Raw genomic sequence first — 22255 nt, forward strand, 5'->3', positions numbered from 1 at the left:
AGGGCTCTGGCTGGGGGTGTGGGCTCTGGTGTGAGGCCAAGGATGAGGGATTTGGGGTGCAGGAGGGGGCTCTGGGCTAGGGCTGAGGGGTTTGAAGAGCAGGAGAGGGATCAGGTCTGGGGCAGGGGGTGAGAGCCTGGGAGGTAGTCGGGGTGCAGGCTCTAGGTAGCGCTTACCTCAAGCAGCTCCCGGAAGCAGCGGCATGTCCTCCCTCCGGCTCCTACACAGAGGTGCTGCCAGGTGTCTCTGCGCACTGCCCTGTCCACAGGTGCCGCCCCTGCAGCTCCTATTGGCCACAGTTCCTGGCAAATGGGAGCTGCAGAGCTGGGGCTTGGGGTGGGGGCAATGTGCGGAGCCCCCTGACTGCCCCTACACATAGAGCCGGAGAGGGGACATGCTGCTGCTTCCGACCGGAGCCGCCAGGGTCCCTTTTTGCCCGGGCATTCCCATTAAAAACTGAACACTTGGCAACCCTAGCTCCTGGTCTACAGTGACACCCATGGGCTGGCTGCCAGGGACGTGCAGAGGTGACAGGATCTTGGAGGAATTGTGCCTCTAGCATGTTGTGCGCAGCAAGGGCATCATTTCAGATTTTTTTGGGCGAGGGGGAAGTTGTATCAGTCCAAACCCCCCCTATCTCAGGTGAATAGGTGAAGCACACAGGCCAAAGCCCAATCGACAGATGCTTTTGAAAAAAGAAAAGGAGGACTTGTGGCACCTTAGAGACTAACAAATTTATTTGTCTCTAAGGTGCCACAAGTCCTCCTTTTCTTTTTGCGAATACAGACTAACACGGCTGCTGCTCTGAAAGATGCTTTTGAATGGACCCTGAAGTCCTTTTATTTACTTATCATTTTTTAAAATTATTATTTCTTTGGGAATCTGGACCTTGCCTATATTTTGACCAAGAAATTTAGATCTTGACCAAAACTAATTGATTACTCTTCACCTATGTGATTACAGTGCATCCTGCAAAGTCGGGGGTGGGCGGTTGGGGGGAGTGGAGCCAGACCCATGAAAAGTCTTGGGGGGCAACTGCCCCAAGGCAAATGACACCCCTACTGCAATGCAAAAGGGTCTAGGCACGTGTGTGGGGGGGCGGGAGGGGGGATGATCTGCCTGCCCCTGCCCTAGCTGCTATGGGGACCGGGCTGGGGCCGTGCATAGCCTTTTCCTGCAGCAGGGAACCGGCCCCTGTAGGGCGAAGAGGCTGATCGGTTCCCCGGCCCGGGGGCTGCCTGCCCCATGCTCTCCTGGAGCAGCCCACGCCGCGCGGGCAGGGAGGGGTCGTCCTGCTCCTGCCTGTCACTTTTACCGGGCTCACGCCCGCAGGCCGGGGGCCGACTCGGCCCATGCCCCTTCTGCCCGCGCTCCCGGGCTGAGCCCCGCATTTTCCTAACGGCGCCGCCGGTGCTTTGTGATCGGGCAGCTGCGAGGGCAGCCCCCGGGCCGGGGGCCTGTGGGGTCCTTTGACGACACTTCCGGGCCGGAAGGAGGAGACGGCGGCGGCGGCGGTGCTGGTCACGGCGCGGACCCGAGCACCGGCATCGGCGGCCCCCGAGCCCCCAGCCCCTACCGCGGAGCAGCGAGCAGCCCGGGCCGGGCCAGGCCAAGCGGCAGCATGATCACCTCGGCCGGTGAGCGCTGGGCCGGGGCCCCCCGCCCGCCCGGGATTTAGCTGAGTCAGGGCCGGTGCCTGGGCAGAGCCGGAGCCGCCGCGCCGCCCCGGCCTCTGGGGACCCATCCCTCTCCTCCAGGGGGCGCCCCCGGCGGGGACACCCGGCTCTCCACCGTGGGGGCATCGCCGTGTCACCGCCGCTGCCTCCCCACTGGGTCTCCCCCCCCCCCCCGGCGGCCGTGTGTGAGGTGTGGGGGGAGGCTGGCCAGGCAAACTCGGACTCCTGGGTTCCATTCCTGTCTCTGCCCCCTCCCTGCGTGGGACAGGTCACTTCCCACCTCCGTTTCCCCGTCTAGGACGGAGATCGCCCTGATGTACGTGCCTCTGTTTCCCCATAGAGAGCAGAGACCGCCCTGACTTCTTTCAGCAATCTGCAGGGGCTTGGCTGATGTTCCCAAAGGGCTTTAAGCTCTCAGAGCAGCCTGGCTGTAGAAGGGAAACGTGTTGTTTTTTTCCTGGGAGGCAGCTCTTTCCCTTCACTTTGTCACAGCCGTGAAGATCAGCATGGGAAGCACTGAGTGCCAGGAACTGAGTTTCAAGGCTCTGACTTGCCAGCTGGGCACCTTCAGAAGAGGTTACCCTCTTTGGATCTTGCTCTCTGGCTCATCAGATCAACTCCAGGTTTAGCAATAGTCATCTCAAGACACATTTATTTGTCTAAACAGTTTAGTAACTTGATTTGATTTTGTGCTTTTTCTTTTAACTTCCTGTAGTTAACGTGACTCACTGCCTGAGTGATAGACATTTTAGGGACTAGTTACAGGAATCACAAAATGTGTTTAGTCCTTGACATCCACTGTTGCGTGTCAGCTGCCGTGCTTGGGGGAAAGATCCACTTTCATTGGTGCTCTGAACTCCACTGTGGAGTTAGCAGGATTCCATCCTGAAGTTCTGGCACTGCAGTAGGGATGCCTAGTCATAGGCAGACCATTTGTCCAGGTTTAAACCATGGTCCTACTTTTCTAATGATATTCCCCCATCTGGTACTGAGCCAAAATCAGACCTGGCTTTGTCTGGTATCATGTGGGGGGCACAGTTTTTAAAAGAGCACTGCTCTGTCCCCACTGGCATGACCTTGCTCACACCAGGTGTGGGAGGCCATGCCAAGTGGGGGTGAGGTCCTGCCAGTGCGGACAGGCCCACATCATTCCTCGAAGTACTGGTGTGTTTGGTATCCTGAGAATGTGTGAGTGGCCACCCTACCTATTCAGGGGGTGCAAATCCAGGCCTGACTACTACTAGTCAAAATCTTAAACAGCACAGAATTGGTAGAAAGAACAGGAGTACTTGTGGCACCTTAGAGACTAACAAATTTATTTGAGCATAAGCTTTTGTGAGCTACAGCTCGCTTCATCGGATGCATCCAGTGGACAATACAGTGGGGAGATTTATATACATAGAGAACATGAAACAATGAGTGTTACCATACACACTGTAAGGAGAGTGATCACTTAAGGTGAGCTGTTACCAGCAGAGCTGGGGGGGAACCTTTTGTAGTGATAATCAAGGTGGGCCATTTCCAGCAGTTGACAAGAACGTCTGAGGAACAGTGTGTGTGTGTGGGGAATAAACAAGGGGAAATAGTTTTACTTTGTGTAATGACACATCCACTCCCAGTCTCTATTCAAGCCTAAGTTAATTGTATCCAGTTTGCAAATTAATTCCAATTCAGCCTTCTCTCCTTGGAGTCTGTTTTTGAAGTTTTTTTGTTGAAGAATTGCAACTTTTAGGTCTGTAATCGAGTGACCAAAGAGACTGAAGTGTTCTCCGACTGGTTTTTGAATGATATAATTCCTGATGTCTGATTTGTGTCCCTTTATTCTTTTACATAGAGACTGTCCAGTTTGACCAATGTACATGGCAGAGGGGCATTGCTGGCCCATGATGGCATCTATCACATTGGTAGATGTGCAGGTGAACGAGCCTCTGATGGTGTGTCTGATGTGATTAGGCCCTGTGATGATGTCCCCTGAATAGATATGTGGACAGAGTTGGCAACGGGCTTTGTTGCAAGGATAGGTTCCTGGGTTAGTTAGAGCAATAAATGACCCCTTATCTCCTCTGTGGCATGGGAGAGATGGAATCAGAACTGCTTGTTCCTGGGTATGTGGAGAGGTGCTAATCCCTTCCATCTGACTGCTCCAGTCACCTGAAGCTCCAGGGCTGCTGCTCAGCCTTTGCAAAGTGTCACTGAAATGAATACCTTAGAGACTAACAAATTTATTTGAGCATAAGCTTTCGTGAGCTACAGCTCACTTTATCGGATGCTCAGATAAATATATTATTCTCTAAGGTGCCACAAGTACTCCTTTTCTTTTTGCGAATACAGACTAACATGGCTGCTACTCTGAAAACTGAAATGAATAGTGCACTTGTGCTTTGCATCTGAATGGGGCTTGGCGCAGTAAGAATAATACTGTTGGTAAGATCCTGTAGAATAACAGTGTAGTTTCTGGCTTAGTCTTATAGCAATAGTTATTTAACTTTATTTATTTTAAATTGTATAGTACGATCATTGTCCACTGCATGCAAGTGACTGTGCCAAATCAATAACAGATCACTGTCCCGTGGAAGTTATAGTGTAGAGACATGAGGCTATTGTCCAGAATAAACATGGGTGTTTGGATGTTATAGCTGAAAACTGAATAGATGAGTTTTTATAGCTTTCTTGAAAGCAGTGAGGGTGGTGAGCAGTGTGCTAGGTGTACAGTGACTGGGAGCCTGTTTCAGATCTATGGAAGAGGCATGATTAAAGATCTGAAGTCTGGAGTGGGTGAAAGAGATGAAGGGTGAGGTTAGCAATTAGCAGAATATAGGGCTCATCAGGAAGTATAGGAAGAGAGGAAGGCAGAGAAAGAGGCAGGTGCAGAGTTAGGGAGAGCTTTGAAGTCAACGAGAAGTTTGAATATTTGGAAGAAGGGAAGCCAATGTAAAGATTCTAGAATGTGGGAGACCTGGGCAAAGCCAGAAAGAAAGGAAAAAATTAATGATTGAACCTGGTTTTTGCTATTGAGGTATTTGTTGCCTGAACACTTTTCAGGAGAGAGAAAAAGAGTTCAGGGAAAAAATTAATGGTTATTCTTTCTTAGTCTGCAATCATGATTTCCTGTCCCTGATAGTTAAAAGCTCAGTTCTCAGTCTAAATCCCATTTCTGTTTGGGGAGAATCAATTGGGATCATGTTTTGAAGGACCCGTTTATTTTAAGAATAAAAAATTGGTAGGTGTTGGAGGGAGATAGCATAGGCTTGCTTCCTGGCTGCTATTTCTGGTAAATCAATAAAGTATTGAAATTTACAAGAATCCTATATGTGGAGTAGGATTGTATAAGATTCATTCCCCTACCTGGTCTCCCCTCCAGGAAGGGCATGGGCAGGCTGTATAGTGCATACATCAATGATAAAGGATACATTGTCAAGTGTCATAGTGATTTAATATTTTGATCAAGACACCTATACACACTTATATGCTGTTTTAAAGGATACATTTGTTTTACGTTTGCAGTCAGTCTTTAAGTCTTTACCTAATAACTAAAACCATAAGCTAGAACCATGCCTTTTCTTTTCACAGTATTGTTTTGGGACTAAGTTACATTTTCTGTTGCAATGCACAAAAGTTCATCCCGGATAACAAGCTTCTTGTTTTGCAGCTGGAATTATTTCTCTTCTGGATGAAGAAGAGCCACAGCTCAAGGTGAGCTTGAAAATGTTGATTAGACCTGAAAGCAACAAACCACAAGCTGAAACTTTGTACCTGTTTTTTTTACAATAGAAACAGGCAGATTCTAGCAACCATAATAGCTAGAAAAGGACAGGTAGCATTCAAGCTGCATCCAGTCAAAAGGACTCATTGCCAGAAGCCTGAGATGCACAGGCAATTCATGTGAAATTCAGCTAACTGCAACCAACCTCTTCTTTTAATGCCCAGGATGTCTGCAGGTTCCAACATGGGTCATGCTGGGATCTCTAGTTTCTGGAGGCTCTGCCTCTCTGATGATGGCAGGAGTTTGTAGGCTGCATATGGTCCAGGGGTTGCACTTTGGATGTTCTTTTGCTCTGTATTTTACTGTTTGAGTCAGAGTTAATCTCTTCTCACATGTCTCTAACATAATTTGGGAGAGGGAGAAACCAAAATAATCTAACCTCCATATAGTCTTCTAAAAATGTTTAGTAACCCTAGTGGAGGGAGAAAAAAATAACCATGGAGACCTTACAGTTTATAAAATATGCATATAGACTAAAAAGCAACAGAGGCCATCTGAACCCAACAAACAACCCAAATCAGCAGAACAAAGAGGCAGTTGGCAGGTTGATCGCATCACCTTGCTCACAGGGTGTAATCAGGGTGACCTGTATTCCCTATGGGATATGTTTTCCAAAATAGGCTGCTTTAGCCAACCTGCAAGAAAACAGGGACAAAGACAGCTGTGAGTCAGTTCTGAAGACTCCAAGCATTTTAAGGAATCTCAGTAAATAAATCAGTTTGGCCCAGTGCTGCTCCCAGTGAAGTTGGGGGGAAGCAGATCAGGGTTCCATAGCCCCACCTATAAAATGGGGATAAAGAACCCTACATTTCCCCCAGGGGAGTCATAAGAATAAATTATGTTTGTGAGGATTGCTCTGTAAGCCGTGGTGTTGGTGGCTGTGAGATCTTATTGTAGGATGCAGTCAGAAGGAGAAAAATAGAATGAATGCAACTCTTTAACAATTAAACTTCTGTTACTTTCCATAGGAGTTCGCTCTTCACAAACTGAATGCTGTTGTCAATGACTTTTGGGCAGAAATCTCTGAGTCAGTGGATAAAATGTAAGAGAAGAAATCTATTTTTGGAAGGGTGGGTGCTCAAATAGAACATGGAATGTAATGCATTTGCCTTTCCTCTGGCTGCTTGATCCCGGTTAATGTAGCAGTTATCTCCCCATTTTCCAAAAAGTGTTAATTTTAGCTGGATTTGGTTTGAGAATCTATTCTCCCAAAATTGCTGGTGAGGTTGAAAATTTCAGTTGGCCTATGCCTTTGGGGGGAGCTTTGCATGCCCAACTGATTGTCTTTTCTCTGACCTTTTCAGTGAAGTTCTCTATGAAGATGAGGGTTTCCGGAGTCGCCAGTTTGCTGCCTTGGTGGCTTCCAAAGTGTTTTATCACCTGGGAGCCTTTGAGGAGTCTCTGAACTATGCCTTGGGAGCAGGCGATCTCTTCAATGTCAATGACAATTCAGAATATGTGGAGACTATCATTGGTAATTGACAGTGGCTCTAAATAGAAAGCTCACTAGTTGGTAAAACTACTATTACTTGAGATCCCATTTGCCTTTACTGCTGTCCTCCAATTTCCCTGATCTCTGTGTAGAATTAGCTAACCAGATGCTGCAGCTGCTTTTTCTAGCTTAGTATTTCTTGACTTTCTCTGTTTAGAATTTTGTCTAGATTGAAGAACCAGCTTACCTAGGTGCTGTTATAATACAAATAAATATTGTGCATCTGGGAAGTCTCCTGCTGTTCCCTCACCCAGAATCTCCTATTTGAAACAGTCATGTAAAACATGTATGTGCCTTCAGCACTGAAGTCAAGACTTTGGGGCAAATAAGTCTTCCCCCACTAAACAGAACTAGTGACCACCCAAGTGATTTCCATGTCTCTTGCTACTTGTGTTCCCATGTGTAACTAAGGGAACTATTAAGTAGGTTGATAGTGGGGTGTAAATGACTTGATAATTTAACCCTAGACTGTGGTCATGCAGTGGGCCAAGTAACTTTAATTTAATGACAGGTTTCAGAGAAGCAGCCGTGTTAGTCTGTATTCGCAAAAAGAAAAGGAGTACTTGTGGTACCTTAGAGACTAACAAATTTATTTGAGCATAAGCTTTTGTGCATTAGAATGCATCTGATGAAGTGAGCTGTAGCTCACGAAAGCTTATGCTCAAATAAATTTGTTAGTCTCTAAGGTGCCGCAAGTACTCCTTTTCTTTTTAATGTAATGGATTTAGACAAGGCAAAGGTGATGTTAAATGCCTGTATGTGTAGACATGCATCTTCTTGGAGGGTGTTTATTTTTCTCCCCAAACCCTAGTCGTCAGATTTTCAACTGTCTTGTACTACTTTTAAAGCTGTGTGTGTCTAGGAAGCTGAAGGTGATTGTTCTTTATGTTCCATCTCAGCAAAATGTATTGACCACTACACCAAGCAGTGTGTGGAGAATGCAGAACTGGCCGAAGTGGAGAAGAAACCTGTCGACGAAAGGCTGGAAGGGATTGTTAACAAGATGTTCCAGCGGTGTTTGGATGATCACAAGTACAAGCAGGCCATTGGGATTGCACTGGAGACCCGCAGGCTGGATGTCTTTGAGAAAACCATACTGGAATCGGTAGGTTGAGGATTCACATGTAGGGTTTAACTTTCCCCTTCAGGGTTTGGATCAAGAAAAGGGAGGTTCAAGTGACTGTAAAACTACAGATTTTGTTGGGGGCAAAATAAGAGTGACGCTCATTGGGAAAATGTGTTTGGTGAAACCCAGTGATTCAACTTGAATGATGATTTTTACCTTGTCATGTCTTGTCTATTTTCTCTGTTGCCCCTTTTTAATATTTAAAGGGGCACTTAATGTACTGTGGTGGATAAGCATCATACAGATACATTTCAGTTCTAGTGAAGTTTTAATTTCAAAAATAATTTGAAACTTTTTTTGTGAACAAATCTGAGGAATGAAGTGTGTGTGGGCAATAATTAAACCACCTCTTCCCCCAAAAAGGTGTTCACCAGGAAGTGCAAGACCCTCTCTTTGTTTAAAGCAATGTATAACCTACCTGTTGTAACTGTGGACGTTCTGATTATCCACATAAATGGCCCATCCGTTTTTGAATCTTGCTGAGCTCTTGAACTCCATGTTGTCATGCAGGAGTGGGACTCATAGGTTGATCATGCATTATTCAAAAAAAGTATTTCCTTTTATCTATTTTAAATTTGTAGCCTTTCCATTTCAGTGAATGTACCTTAGTTTTTGAAATATGAGAGAAGGTAGCTAGGAGTGCCTAACTTACCTTCTCTATTCCATTTGTTGTTCTGTATACCCCTGTCATGTCTCATCTTATTAATCTCCGTCTCTTAAGCTAAATGGTCCTGATCTTTTCAGTCCTCATATAGAAGTTTTTTTCACACATATCGGAGCTGAATAGACCTTTCTCTTCTCAATCTCCTGCATGAAGTATGTGTATAAGAGGAATTCTTTGGCTGGATGGTCCATTTTGTTAACCTTTCTATGTTGAACACCTGCATTTCCCTGGGTTGAGTATCTGACGGTCAGGAAAAAGTGTGTGGGACAGAAAATTTAAGTATTGAGCTCTCAAGGTACATTTGTGCTTATGTTTGAGGCTTTAATTTGGAGTGAATTTGCGTCTTTCCATGAGTGGTGTTCCTTGGTGGTGGTGTATGGTTGTTTTGGTTATAAATGGTCTTCTTTGGGTCACGTTTGTATGCATGTGGTCTTTGAGTTTTTATGAGAGAGAAAAATAAGAGACCGGATGTCAAGCGTAAAAGAAATTACGTGTAAATGGTTTTATTCCTTAACCTTGATTTTTAACAACGTGTTACAAAATCTGGACTGTGTCTTTTCCTTCAATTTCAGAATGATGTTCCTGGAATGCTAGCCTACAGCTTAAAGCTCTGCATGTCTCTGATGCAGAATAAGCAGTTCCGTAATAAAGTGCTGCGAGTGCTGGTTAAAATCTACATGAACCTGGAGAAACCAGACTTCATCAACGTGTGCCAGGTAATGCTGTGTAGCTCTGCTCTTCATAAACTCTTTGCTTAATAAAAATTATTGTCTTCTAGGTGTATCTATCTCGATTCCCACATGGGCTTTGATCATATTTAGTTAAACAAATGAAATTCAGTTTCCTGGGGGATGCGGGGGATGCTAAATATGTATTGAATGGAGGTCAATATTAAAGATGGACTCCGATATTTCATACTCGGTCATGCTCATTCTTTTGAAACGAAGCTTGGTCTAAAACAAGCCTTTTAGCAAAATGGTACATGTTCATTTGGTAAAACCTTTCAGTCTTGTTCTAGTATTAGTACGAGATCACACCATCATTTCAAGTAATGAAGTGGATGTAGTGTAGGTTATGCCCCTACATCTTCAGAAGATGCTGTTATACATAGGGGGGAAAAAATTCTTAAGAAGGTTCTCTGACAGTAATTGTGTTTAAAATGAGACTAAAGAAAATATTAAGTACTTACAATAACTGTTGTAAGATTATTAGTATCTGCCCTGGGTGGGGGAAGACGTCTGTCCCAGGGAAACAGTACAGAAATTAGTATGGGGAATTGATGCCTGTTCTTTCCTCTTGCAGTGTTTTCTACCTGGTGGATTTATCTTTATTTTATTTTTTTTTCAGTGCCTGATTTTCCTGGATGACCCCCAGGCTGTAAGTGACATCTTGGAAAAGCTGGTGAAGGAAGACAATCTTCTCATGGCTTATCAGATCTGCTTTGATCTGTATGAAAGTGCCAGCCAGCAGTTCTTGTCTTCTGTGATCCAGAATCTTCACACTGTTGGCACCCCTATTGCCTCTGTGCCTGGATCAACCAACATTGGGACTGTCCCTGGACCTGAGAGAGACAGGTGGGGATGTTGGCTTGTGTAGAAATATAATTGTCATGTTTGGTTAGAATACAATTGTATTTTGGTAAATTAAATTACGCAGGAACATTGGAAGAGCATGCGTCAGTATTCTTAGACTTTGGGAAATGTATGGCCCAGGGAATAGTAATATGTAAGTCCCTTAGTTTTCAGTTTTTCTTTTGTTTACAATTTCCTGGGGATTTTGTGGCATTTATTACAAAATTTTTAAAAGGTGAAAATTGCTGAAAACAAATTGATGAGACGGTTTTCTGGGTAAATATCGGGGTTAATACTGAGGGATGGGAGAACAGAAAAAAGCAACAGAGAAAAGCCAAGAGTATTGAAAGGAAAAGCAGTTTAATGCTGTGGTAGTTTATTTCATGAACAGTATTTAGTTGCATAGTATGTAGCGCTATTAGATGGTACCTGAACCTATTGGAGCCCAGAGGTACTTTAACAGAGAGAATTTAATTACACTTAGACTAATTGTATATTGACATAAAAACATCTTACCTAATGTGCTGTATTGGATTTTCTTAGCATAATCAGTATTTTCATGTACTTTGGTGGTCTACAGTTTGGGTGAAAATTGGTCAAAACTGAATAATAGCTTTTGTAAAACCTGGGAAATTTTCAGTAAAAACCAGAAATGAAGGGCCTTATTATTACTGATATGATACAAAGCCTTTCACCTCTTGGACAAAGCTCACTAGTTCAAATTCAGCCTAGATCTCTGTTACAAGAAGATTACGACCGTCTGGGGACTGTTCAGCAATCTGTATCACACGATCTTAGTGGCCAGATATCCACATTATACAAGGCAGCCCCACAATTGGTGCTAATTGGTCGCCGCATTTCATCTCCTCTTTGGTCCCTCACAAGTAGTCCGCATGGCACAAAGAATGAACTACCCTCTCGTTCCTAGGGGTGGACCTCTCTAGGTTAAGATGGAGGCATGTGGATACAGCCTTGTGGGGGAAGCTTGTAGCACTGCTGTTCTTGCTGTGCCTGTTCTTTAGCCTCTGGAGCTGCTGGACAAGCACCCACATCTAATTAAATAGCATTTAATGGGGACTGTAGTCCAAACCAAGCCTACCAAAACACAAGGGCCTATGGAAATGTAGGAAACTGGTTCCAAACACCTTTGTTTCTTCAGTCAAGAGTGCGTATGTAGCAGGTAGGTGTTTCCCTGTGGTGATGCTCTACAGTAGGAGGGAATATGTACCCACAAAGCAATTTATAAATCAGCCTGTGCAACGTCTGACCTCAGTTAGTCCTCTTTGAGCACTGCCTCTGAAGATTGCATTGTTGGAGTCAGCAGGCAGCAGCCCTCTCCCTTGAGCACTGGAAATTCAGTTTTTGATCATTCGGAGAAACCTGGACAGATTCCTCTCCCCACATCTTGTTGTAGCATTGGCAGAGCCTTATGCTTCTGTAGGTGCTGTTGCTTGGATGAGATGTGAAATAATTATCCCCTCCAACTTGCTTATACTGCCCATCCAGTCGTGTCAGTGAGAGAGATGGATGATGCCTGAAGTGTTCTGGCTGGCATGGCACTCCCCAGGAGAGACTGGAAAACTGCCTGTGTTTATTTTAAAATGTCAGGCAGAAGGAGTCTGTACAGTATATTCGGCTATAGCGATAAATGGAACATTTCCATCCACTACACAAGTCTGTCAGGGCCTTGCGTCAGTGCCAGCTTAATGACTTGGATTGCTTTCCCATTCATCACTACGTCCATCCTTACTGACAGTGGTGGCCCCTAGGCTTTTGAGGATGGAGGTAATTCCCTTGCTATGTCTCACTCCCAAACACGTTTCCACCAGTTGCTTTCCCTCATGTCTCCCCGCCTCTCAGTCCATACAAGCTTCTCTAGTCGCTGCACTTTCCAGCCACTGTGGGGGCCAGGATTCTCTCAGTCTTTTATCCCTAACTCCCCTCTAACTCAGATTGCAGAGGGGGCTGCTATACCTGTGTGCGTCAGCCCTGGGCCGTGCCCAAGGTCTCTTATCCCCGGAGCTTACCTTCATACCCCAGTCTCCTGTGACAGGGCGCAACATGCAGCTGTTGTCAGAGCATTTGGCAGTCATGAGATGTGAACTGGGTTGTATTTTTTGTTTAATTTCAGTGACACTATGGAAACAGAAGAGAAGCCAAGTAGCACTTGTGCTGCGAAGTCTGCAGAATCTGTGAGTGCCACTCTGTGAAATCAAATGTGCTGTGTTCAGCTCTCCATACACGTTTTGCTTAGATCTCTTCCTCTTCTTCCCTGTCACAAGGTGGGATGATCCTCTAAGGGAGTTGGGCGTACCCCTATCTGTGACTAAATTAGCTTCCTCCTAAGTCAGAGGTGGGCAAACTATGGCCTGAGGGCCGTATCCGGCCCGTCAGACATTTTAATCCGGCCCTTGAGCTCCTGCCAGGAAGCAGGGTCAGGGGCTTGCTTCACGCGCCTCCTGGGAAGCAGTGGCACGTCCCCGCTTCGGCTCCTATGCATGGGGCAGCCAGGGGGCTCTGCACGCTGCCCCTGCCCCAAGTGCCGCCCCTGCAGCTGCTATTGGCTAGGAAACGGGGCCAATGGGAGATGCAGGGACAGCGCCTGCAAACAGGGCAGCTCGCAGAGCCGCCTGGCCGCGCCTCCGTGTAGGAGCGAGAGGTGGGACATGCCGCTGCTTCCGGGAGCTGGTTGAAATAAACGTTGCCCGGAGCCTGCACCCCTGACTCCTTCCCATGCCCCAACCCCTTGCCCCAGCCCTGATCCCCCTCCTGCCCTCCGAACCCCTCGGTCCCACCTTCCTGCACCCCAGAGCCCGCCCCCCAGCTGGAGCCCTCACCCCCCCACCTGCACCCCAACTCCCTGCCCCAGCCTGGACGCCCCTCCCGCACTCTGACCTCCTCACTTCTGGCTACTCCAGAGCCTGCACCACCAGCCGGAGCCCTCACACCCTCCCGCACCCCAATCCTCAATTTTGTGAGCATTCATAGCCCACCATACAATTTCCATACCCAGATGTGGCCCTCAGGCCAAAAAATTTGCCTAACCCTGTCCTAAGTGATAGGTTTGAAGCTAGGGGTCAGATGATGGTCTGCAGATAAAAGGCCAGTAAGCAGCTGAGAGAGAGAAAATTGTAGGGAGCAGATAGGCTTCTGTAGGAGACTCTGGATCAGGAGAAGGGGCCAGGTAGAAGGACCTGGTTTATCTGTTTGATTTGGACTATATTAGTATTGAGGAAATTAACTCCTCCCCAAAGAAAAGCACTGAAATTCTGCTGCTGTTGGGCACTTCATTCTGATGTACTGCCTGATGAATTGGCCCACTGCCCCACAAGTCGTTCAGTAACAATTTTCCTGACTGAGAGAGCTTGGACATTGCTTCTGGAACGCCAGAAGGAGTTGCTAGAGTAATACAAGGCGCTCACATTCCCTGGGGGCTGTACCCTTTGCCTCTGCAGTGCTTACAGCCCACAGTGAAGGACAGAGCTTGGTGCTTGAGTTCTGATCCCTGCTTGGGAATAGTGCACATTGTGCTTTTGCTGCTCTACTTGGCTTGCTCATTAGATTTTCTGTTGTGTAAAGCTCGCTCTCTCTCAAGTACGTTCGAAGTAAATATGCGTACACCCTAAGCAGCAAATGTAGCAGCCTGCTGTATATCTTCTGGGGCTGGTGAAAGGAAATAAATAAAATGCTACCCAAAGGTAATGCACACGTGAACTAGTCATGGGAATCTTTGAGATTGTCTTGTAGATGTAAGTTGAGATATTTGCTGAAACTAGGTTCAGGCAAAGAAACAACAGGGTAGAAGTCCTTACCTTGTCAAGAGCCTGTGAGCAGTGCACTCCGGGGCAGGGTGTCTTGAATTAGTTTCTGTTACCTGAACACCACTGGGTGTGACAAGGGGAAAGCACGCATAAGCAGTCTTTGTGGCCTGAAGCATTCCTGAGTTTAATCTGCCTCAGATCAGAAAAGAAATAATTGAGGAGATTAGTTGAAGGGCTAACCTAGCTGTACTCGGTGGGTCTCTTTAACATAAAGCTGCTACGAAGAGACCTGATGTACTTTCCACCCTCTGCGACAGAGTGCCAAGCAGAGACTTACCCTGCGGAAGTTACCTGGGGACGGGTTATTCTGGCAGAGCCCTGGAAACTCACAGGCAGTGGAAATGCAGCAGTGAATGGTAGATGGTTTCAAAAGTCATAACACTGGGTTCTCCCTCCCCAGCCATTGTAAATCAGAGCAGGGTGGGTTTAGCACATCTGCTGCCATTGACCTTCCGCATTGAATTAAGGTGTGTTCTGGTTTCCTGAGCAGTTCTAGCCACATCATGAGGCGCAGCCTGTGATGCCCAAAGTGTTGCCGCTTTGAGTCCTTCCCCAGTATAATATCCAAGGAAGTATAAGCACAGTGTGAATATAGGTGACTGTCTCTTGGGGGAGAGTCTTTTCTCATCTGTTGAAGGTATGAGAGACCAAACAAAGCAGCATGTTGAGCCTTTTTAGCATTTGGTAGTGGTCTTCTCGCAATACCTTCCATTCAGTTCAGTGGCTGCATTTAATCTTAGGGGGTCTGTCCCCTACATAGAGGCACTCCCATTAATGTTTCTGGGAGCTGGGTTATATGCATTGTGGGAAGAATTAATGCCCTTTTCTCTTCCCAGAGGTGCTGGTCTCTGAAGCACGTGACGGGGCGTGAACTGTTAAATATGCCCATCTATTAGCTCTCTCGTGGGCCAGTGTTTTTGCAGAGCTTGATCCCGGGGGAATGCAGGGATTCTGATGACCTGTTTTTTTTGTCTTTGTTGTTTGTGTGTGAAGAACCCAGAGCCTAAGGACCAGATTTCAAAAATGATTAAAATTTTAAGTGGTGAAATGGCTATTGAGTTACACCTGCAGTTTTTAATACGAAACAACAATACAGACTTGATGATTCTCAAAAACACAAAGGTAAGAGACCTTGGGTTGTCTTTTTCTTTCTGGAATCATCACAGATTTTCCGGTGACTGTGTTTCATTACTGAACGTAGTCTCCTCCTTGAAGCAGTAGGCTTTAGCAAGACCTGTACGTCTCTTGGAGGAGTCTGTTTATTCTGTCTCTCTCTTTCCAAGGATTTAATTTAGCATATTGGTCAGACCACATTGGTTTTAAAACTTGAAACTCCAAGGCTAAAGGAGGCTGCTTGTTCCCACCGTCTGGCCCAAACCGATCAGCCCCCGGAGTGTGGCCCAGAGAATCTTGAGGTGTGGCTTGTAGGCACCCTTCGCTGTATCTGTGGGTTGAAGATAAAGCTGCTCAATTGCAGTATTTTAATGCAGGAAATAAACTGAATGTATTGGGGAACTCGCGTAATTTCTATTCCACTAGGGAAGATACTAATGAGAGAGAGAGAGTGCACATAAATTTTCACACACACACACAAAGTAGGTGCAGCCCATGGGCTCATGGCAAGCTTTGTCCCTTCTGTCCTTTAAACCAAGTGATTATTGTAAATCACAGCAGAGACATTATTTGAATCTGAAATGTAACCTCTGTCCTCAGTAGGAGGTGGTGTGAAACTGTTGCTGTAAGCAGGAACACATCTGTTGGGAGGTTCCATTTTAAATGCACTGGAAATGCATAAAACTCTTTTGGGTAGTGATTCAGCGTAACCTTCTAGGAAGGGCTTGAAATTGCTGTCAGCAGCACCTACGGTGTAGCAGTAGGTTCCTGGAATTCCTGGCTATTTAAGAGGGTTCTCGTCTCATTTTGTGCTGTTGCTTCGTTCCAGAAGTTTACAGAAAGGACTTGTCTGCACTAGACGAATTGGGTTGAGATTAGATAGGTGTGTATTAACAAGCAATACATCCCCATCAGGAAAAAGATCATGGTTAGGTTGGGGTTAGTTAATGCAACTTTAATTGTGACTTATTTTTCTAGTACAAGTGCAGAGTGAGCAGAGCGTTGCGTCTTAGTTGTGAATCTTCTTTGCTGCAGCCTGATGTCTCTTTCTTGCATCTTGGTGATTGATACTTGCCTATTTTGCTCTTCCAGGATGCAGTGCGGAACTCTGTATGCCACACAGCAACGGTTATAGCAAACTCCTTTATGCACTGTGGGACAACCAGTGACCAGTTCCTTCGGTAAATACATTGCAAAGAAGTCCAGTTAGCATTCAGAGAGCTAGAATGCTATGTTCAGTATGGTTCACCGTGTCTCTGAAAAGACATTGCAGAACTAGAGGAAGATCAGCAAAGTGATGATAATGATCAGGGGCTTGGAAAAGCTGTCAGATGAAGAGTGTGAAAAGCTTAAAATTGTTTCCCTTAGAAAGGAGATGGATAAGCAGAGAGGTGTTAAAAGTGTATGAGATAACGAAAGGCCTAAAGAAGGGAGATTGGGAGCTTCTGATCTCCTGTCTCATAACGCAAGAGCAAGGGGACATACAATGAATTTAAAAGGTGGGAAGTTCAAAACCAATAGAAGGAAATATCTTTTCCCACTTCACGTAATTAGACTGTGGAACTCACTGCCACAGAAAATCATTGTGGCAAAGAATTTAGCAAGATTCAAAAAGGCACTGGATATTTACATGGATACCTAGACTATCCAGAGTTTCTATACATAAATATAATTTTGAAAGTGATATTAAACCTTGTGCTTTATGGTTTAAACCAGTCTCTGACTATTGGAGATCAAGATGAGACCAAGTGTGAGGGTCAGATTATCCCACATCAGCCTGTTTGTGGAATTCTTACACCTCTGAAGCATCTGGGTCTGGCCTCTGTCAGAGATGGAATTCTGCTCTAGATGGACACTAGTCTAATCTAGTCTGGCAGTTCCTGTTTTCCTGTGAATAGAAGCTGGCTTGCTGATGAGCTAGTGACACTCAAGAGGTCAAAGGTGGGGACTGAACCCACTGCGGGAGGTGAAGAAAGAAAATGACTGATCAAATCCCTGCAGCTGAGGTGGGAACAGTGCTGATGGGCTGCATGGTGAGCAATATCCAGCTCTCTGGAAGGATTGCTCAGCCTGCAGCCAGGTCTTTGAATATGTTGAAGTAGTAGATTTATGTAGTTCTGTATTGTCACTTAATGCTGCTGTTCAGGATGGTGATTTCCAATGTTCAGCGGCTGAGCTGGGACCAGCCAGAAATCAGGGCAGCTCTAGGCAGTGAAGCATGGAAACAGCCCCTCCCGTCTCCAACAGGTGCCGGTTTTGACAGCAGTTTTTCCTGATGAAATATGTCGTTGGGTGTTATAGAAACTATATTTAACTCCTGACTTTCCTCCTTCCAGAGATAATTTGGAGTGGCTGGCCAGAGCCACTAATTGGGCTAAATTTACTGCTACTGCCAGCCTGGGTGTCATACATAAGGTAATGCTGCCTTCATTCCTGTGTGCCTAAATGTAAACTCTTGCCATGCCAATGCTGAGACTGTTTGTTTTTTTGTTTTGGAATGGAGTGGGGATTCTGGGTTATACACTAAGGTCCTGGTCATGCTCCAACTCATAACCAAGTTTGTAACCAGTCACTGATAAGGTTGACTTAAATGTGGTTTGTCTCCTTGCATGGCCCGATTATAGCTTGGCTGGAACCAAAGCAGCTAATGGTGCCTGACCCACGCCAGAGCCCTTGGCTGGCCCCTGGTTGTCCTTCTGTGAACGGCTTGGTCCTTTTTTTATTTGCAGTGCAACCCAGACACTTTAAGCATGTTGGTGTAATCGGTTTGGCTGAACCTTAGGTCATCTCGGAGCGCATTGTCCCATGTGCTGCCGTTGCCACCTTTTGTGTATGTTCTCCAGGCACTTGATTCTTACGGAGGCACCACACCATAGAAGAGCTGCCTAGACTTCCCCAGATTTACTGGTACAAACGTAGCTAGGAGCCTGTGGACATGCAAACGTGTCTCTGATGGCAGAACAGTTGCTGTGTGGACACAAACTGCACAGTGTAACCTATAACCAATCTAGGTGATTTGGCCTCTAGCTGGTTACAAAACCACTGTTAAAACTTGTGCTGTGGAGAGGGCCGAATGTTTTAACAGGCATCTCCAAATATCATAAACTGGACATCTAATTTTTAAGAAACATCAAATATACGTGGCAGCTTCTTAATCATAGAGATGTGCGAAGACTCAGCTGATTTCCAGTTATATTTTTTATGAACGTACACATGCATATAACAGAACATGCACTGGGCTCAACAAGGGCATGTAGTGTAATTGTGGTCAGAAAAGTGGTGGAGAAATATGGCTTAAAGGGAAGAACCTTCAACTGACTTACCAAAATCTAAGTGCACAGAAGAAGAATACAGTGAATGAACAGATGATTTAAAGTATTTACAAGGACCATTTGGATGGAAGGGACCTGTGAATACTAAACCTGTGAAGTGGATTTAATTCTCTCATCCATTTCTGATAGGTCACATCTAGCCTTGAATATGTGCAGTGAAGCTGTGATCTAGACAAATATTTGTCCAGCTTAATTAAAATGGAGGGGTCTCTTTTTGCTACTGTACAGTCGGAGAGACCACTCTTCTCCCCTCCTTTGCATCAGTTGGATGGTGGCTTCCACTTACCTAAATTAAATGTCTGTGGTTTTATCACTTTATTTTGTGGCTTCATGATGTTACTGAGCTTCGTACGATGATATGTTCTGGAGGAGCATTGATGGTGGCTGACCTTGCCGATTCAGTGCTGGGAAAGGAGGGTTAAAGCCAGTCTAAAATAGTGGGAAACCATTGTAATTGCTTTGTAGGGCTAGAACCTTTAATTAAAGCATCCTGATTATTTGGCCAAATATGGTTCCTGGGCCAAAGTTGTTTGCATTGGTTTTGGATAGCAATCATGTGACCAGAGTGTAGTCACATGCCTCTGTGTGAATAAGTAGCTCAGAAGTGCAGAGAACACAGCATTAAAAGATTGAACATGCTGGGGTTGTGTTAGATCACAGCATGGAAATTGGTGGCTAAAGCAGACGTTTCCTACTAAGTGTTTAATTATGAAGACATTGTTACAATATTTTAAGCACTGTTTTCTTTCTCCTCTTATTTTCCCCCTTTCCCCAACCCCTTTGGGCAATGAACTTGCAGGGTCATGAGAAGGAAGCTCTACAATTAATGGCAACATATTTACCCAAAGACACCTCTCCGGGCTCGGCCTATCAGGAGGGCGGAGGTCTCTATGCATTGGGTCTGATTCATGCTAATCATGGTGGTGACATCATTGACTATCTGCTGAACCAGTTGAAGAATGCCAGCAATGATGTGCGTACTAGATATAACAATGAACCTAGTTGTGTTCTTGTACCCAAGAGTGTGCTAGGTGCTTCACACAAACCAGGCCTTTGAGCGCTTACACTTTAAAACAGATATGATACAACAACTGATGATCATAAACAGCCTGATAACAGGAGAAGGGCATGACTAAGACAATGGCTACAGCAAATAGCCTTAATGCCCTTCTTGTTAGTAATACAAGTGGGATTTTAGGATGGACCTGTATACTTGTTTCAAAATAAATGTCATCTACAGCATGACTTTATACCCATCCCTCCTTTGTTTTACGGTTGACTTACTGTATTATGCTGTGTTTTTGGCTCCAATTACCTACCAAAGGAATAAATTGCTGAAGCAACTGTGCTGCCAAACTATCTTATGTGTAAACAGAGCTTCAGCAAGGGTTTGCTCCTGACCACTCCTGGGCTTCTGTGACACTGACCTTTCTGTTTGGAACAGCCTCCTAATTAATGTTTGCCCAGTACCTTCCTCCCTCTCTCTTAAGATAGATAATAAAACAGAAAGTATCATAATGCCACTATATAAATTCATGGTTGACCCATGTCTTGCATACTATGTGCAGTTCTGGTCGCCCCATGTGAAAAAAGATGTAGTAGAATTGGAAAAGGTCCAGAGAAGGGCAACAGAAATGATTAGGATATGGAACAAATTCCATATGAGGAGAGATTAAAAGACTGGGACTGTTCAGGTTGGGAAAGAGATAGAGGTCTATAAAATCATGACTGTATGGAGAAAGTGAATAAGGAAGTGTTATTTACCCCTTCACATAATACAAGACCAGGGTCACCCAATGAAATTAATAGGCAGCAAGTTTAAAACAAACAAAAGGATATACTTCTTCACACAGCATACAGTTAATCTGTGGAACTCATTTCCACATGATGTAGTGAATGGCAAAAGAATAACTGGGTTCAGAAAAGAATTATATTAGTTTGTGGAAAATAGGTCTAACAATGGTTATTAGCCAAGATGGTAAGGGATCAAACCCCATGCTCTGGGTGTCCCAAAACCTCTGACTGCCAGATGCTGGGATTGGACAACAGGATGGATCACTTGATAATTGCCCTGTGCTTTTCATTCCCTTTGAAGTATCTGGCATTGGCCACTGTTAGAAGACAGGATACTGGGTTAGATAGACCATTGGTGTTGCCCAGTATGGCCATTCTTATGTTCTTTGAGGGTATCTCCTAAGTTTCCCACTAGGTCTGTGAATCATTCTAGCTGGAAAGATCACGCTCATTTTGGGCTTTATTTTATATCGTATTGCTCCTTCTGCCTTCAGAGAATACCTGTATAAATTTCCATTCAGGGTCTACTGGTGCAATACATTCTGCCCATTTTATCTCTGTAGAATTGTGGCCCTATTTAAATAAGTCCTTGGGAAGAGTGCTAAAAATAAAGCATCAGAAAATCTGTTCTAGTGGGCTTGTAGCACCCCTTACTGAGCAGATCTATGGGCTGGCTTTTGGAACATAGCTGTTGTCTTGATCAGAGACAGCGATTGGCTGGGGCTGGCTGGAAAGGTAAAATTGGGATTTGTAACTAGGGGGCAACAGTTCATTTGAGTTTTTGGGGGGTAGGGCCATACACTAATGGTTTCCAGCTTAAAGCTCTGGCTTCTTCAGCTGAAGTAGACACCTTCTCATTGTAATACATTGAGCAGTAAGGAAAATGGTTGTGCTTTTTTGTAGATTGTCCGACATGGTGGTAGCCTGGGTCTGGGTCTGGCTGCCATGGGGACTGCACGCCAGGATGTGTATGATTTGCTGAAAACAAACCTCTACCAGGACGATGCAGTGACAGGTAAAGATGCTGCTTCTAAAACAACCATTTGAGACCTTGCTAGTAGTATAGACTATTTCCACGTTGCGTTTGCGTCCCGTGCAACTCTGCCCTGGCCTTTCCATGACCTACAAGGGTCTTTTATTTTGTTGCAGTAATACCTGTGGGCCTGATTGTATTGGAGATTGTACAGACACCTAGCAAGAGACAGCCACTGCCACAAGAAGATTAGCCTAAGAATTGCAGGGACTGTGATTCAGTGAGCTGATGCTTCTTTTTAGGGGGTCCTTTATTTCACTCATGGGGCCTCAAAGAAACTCTTCTCCCCCCACGCTTTTTTTTAAATCTGTTTTGACCCCACATTCCTGCCAGATCTCATGATGACCCCTTTGGCTAAGAGAAGCTGAGTGGAGGGGCTCATGAAGGCCACTGCTGCACTGGTTCAGGTTCACAGAAGAGCTTATGAGATGATCTGCATGTGTACTGGCATGAGAAACACATTGAACCTGGGAGGGCATAGCACTAACCCCAGGGCTCATGGGCTGGTGTCTAGTAACATGATACGGGCATACAATCCAATACACCTTCCAGAGTGAGTCATTAAAATGAAGACACTGCTGCATTAACAATCTATCTTTTAAGTAGATTTATTTCCCAGGGAGTGATTTTATTATACTGCTGTCTGTTTGAGGCTTCTGCTATTGCGGCTCTATGTAAACATCATCGGTATGCATTCGCAATTTTCCTTTAGAAGTGTCCTTCCTTCCTTCCTGTAGCTTTCGTGAGTGAGCAAACACCATGCTGAGCAGCAGGTCTGCTGGGCACAGTGTCTAGAAATTCTGTTTTGGCCTGTATCTCAGTAGGATGAGGGGCTGCTGGGTATTGTTTGCACAGGCATTGCTATATTAG

General features: G+C 45.3%; 1 protein-coding gene across 1 annotated transcript in view; it reads left to right on the forward strand.

Annotated features, from left to right (window-relative positions):
• Positions 1-1511: 1511 nt before the first annotated feature.
• PSMD1 (proteasome 26S subunit, non-ATPase 1) overlaps positions 1512-22255 on the forward strand; it is a 120140-nt gene continuing 99396 nt past the window's right edge. Inside the window, exons 1-13 of the mRNA XM_074963396.1 lie at positions 1512-1637; positions 5326-5369; positions 6408-6481; positions 6744-6913; positions 7831-8036; positions 9294-9437; positions 10069-10295; positions 12424-12484; positions 15107-15235; positions 16319-16407; positions 17563-17641; positions 19358-19531; positions 21256-21367. Of these exons, the coding sequence (XP_074819497.1) occupies positions 1622-1637; positions 5326-5369; positions 6408-6481; positions 6744-6913; positions 7831-8036; positions 9294-9437; positions 10069-10295; positions 12424-12484; positions 15107-15235; positions 16319-16407; positions 17563-17641; positions 19358-19531; positions 21256-21367 (1525 nt within the window). The 5' untranslated portion in view covers positions 1512-1621. The remainder of the gene's footprint in view (positions 1638-5325; positions 5370-6407; positions 6482-6743; positions 6914-7830; positions 8037-9293; positions 9438-10068; positions 10296-12423; positions 12485-15106; positions 15236-16318; positions 16408-17562; positions 17642-19357; positions 19532-21255; positions 21368-22255) is intronic.

Source organism: Natator depressus, chromosome 9, assembly GCF_965152275.1.
Source record: "Natator depressus isolate rNatDep1 chromosome 9, rNatDep2.hap1, whole genome shotgun sequence".
NCBI classification, from domain to species: Eukaryota; Metazoa; Chordata; order Testudines; family Cheloniidae; genus Natator; species Natator depressus.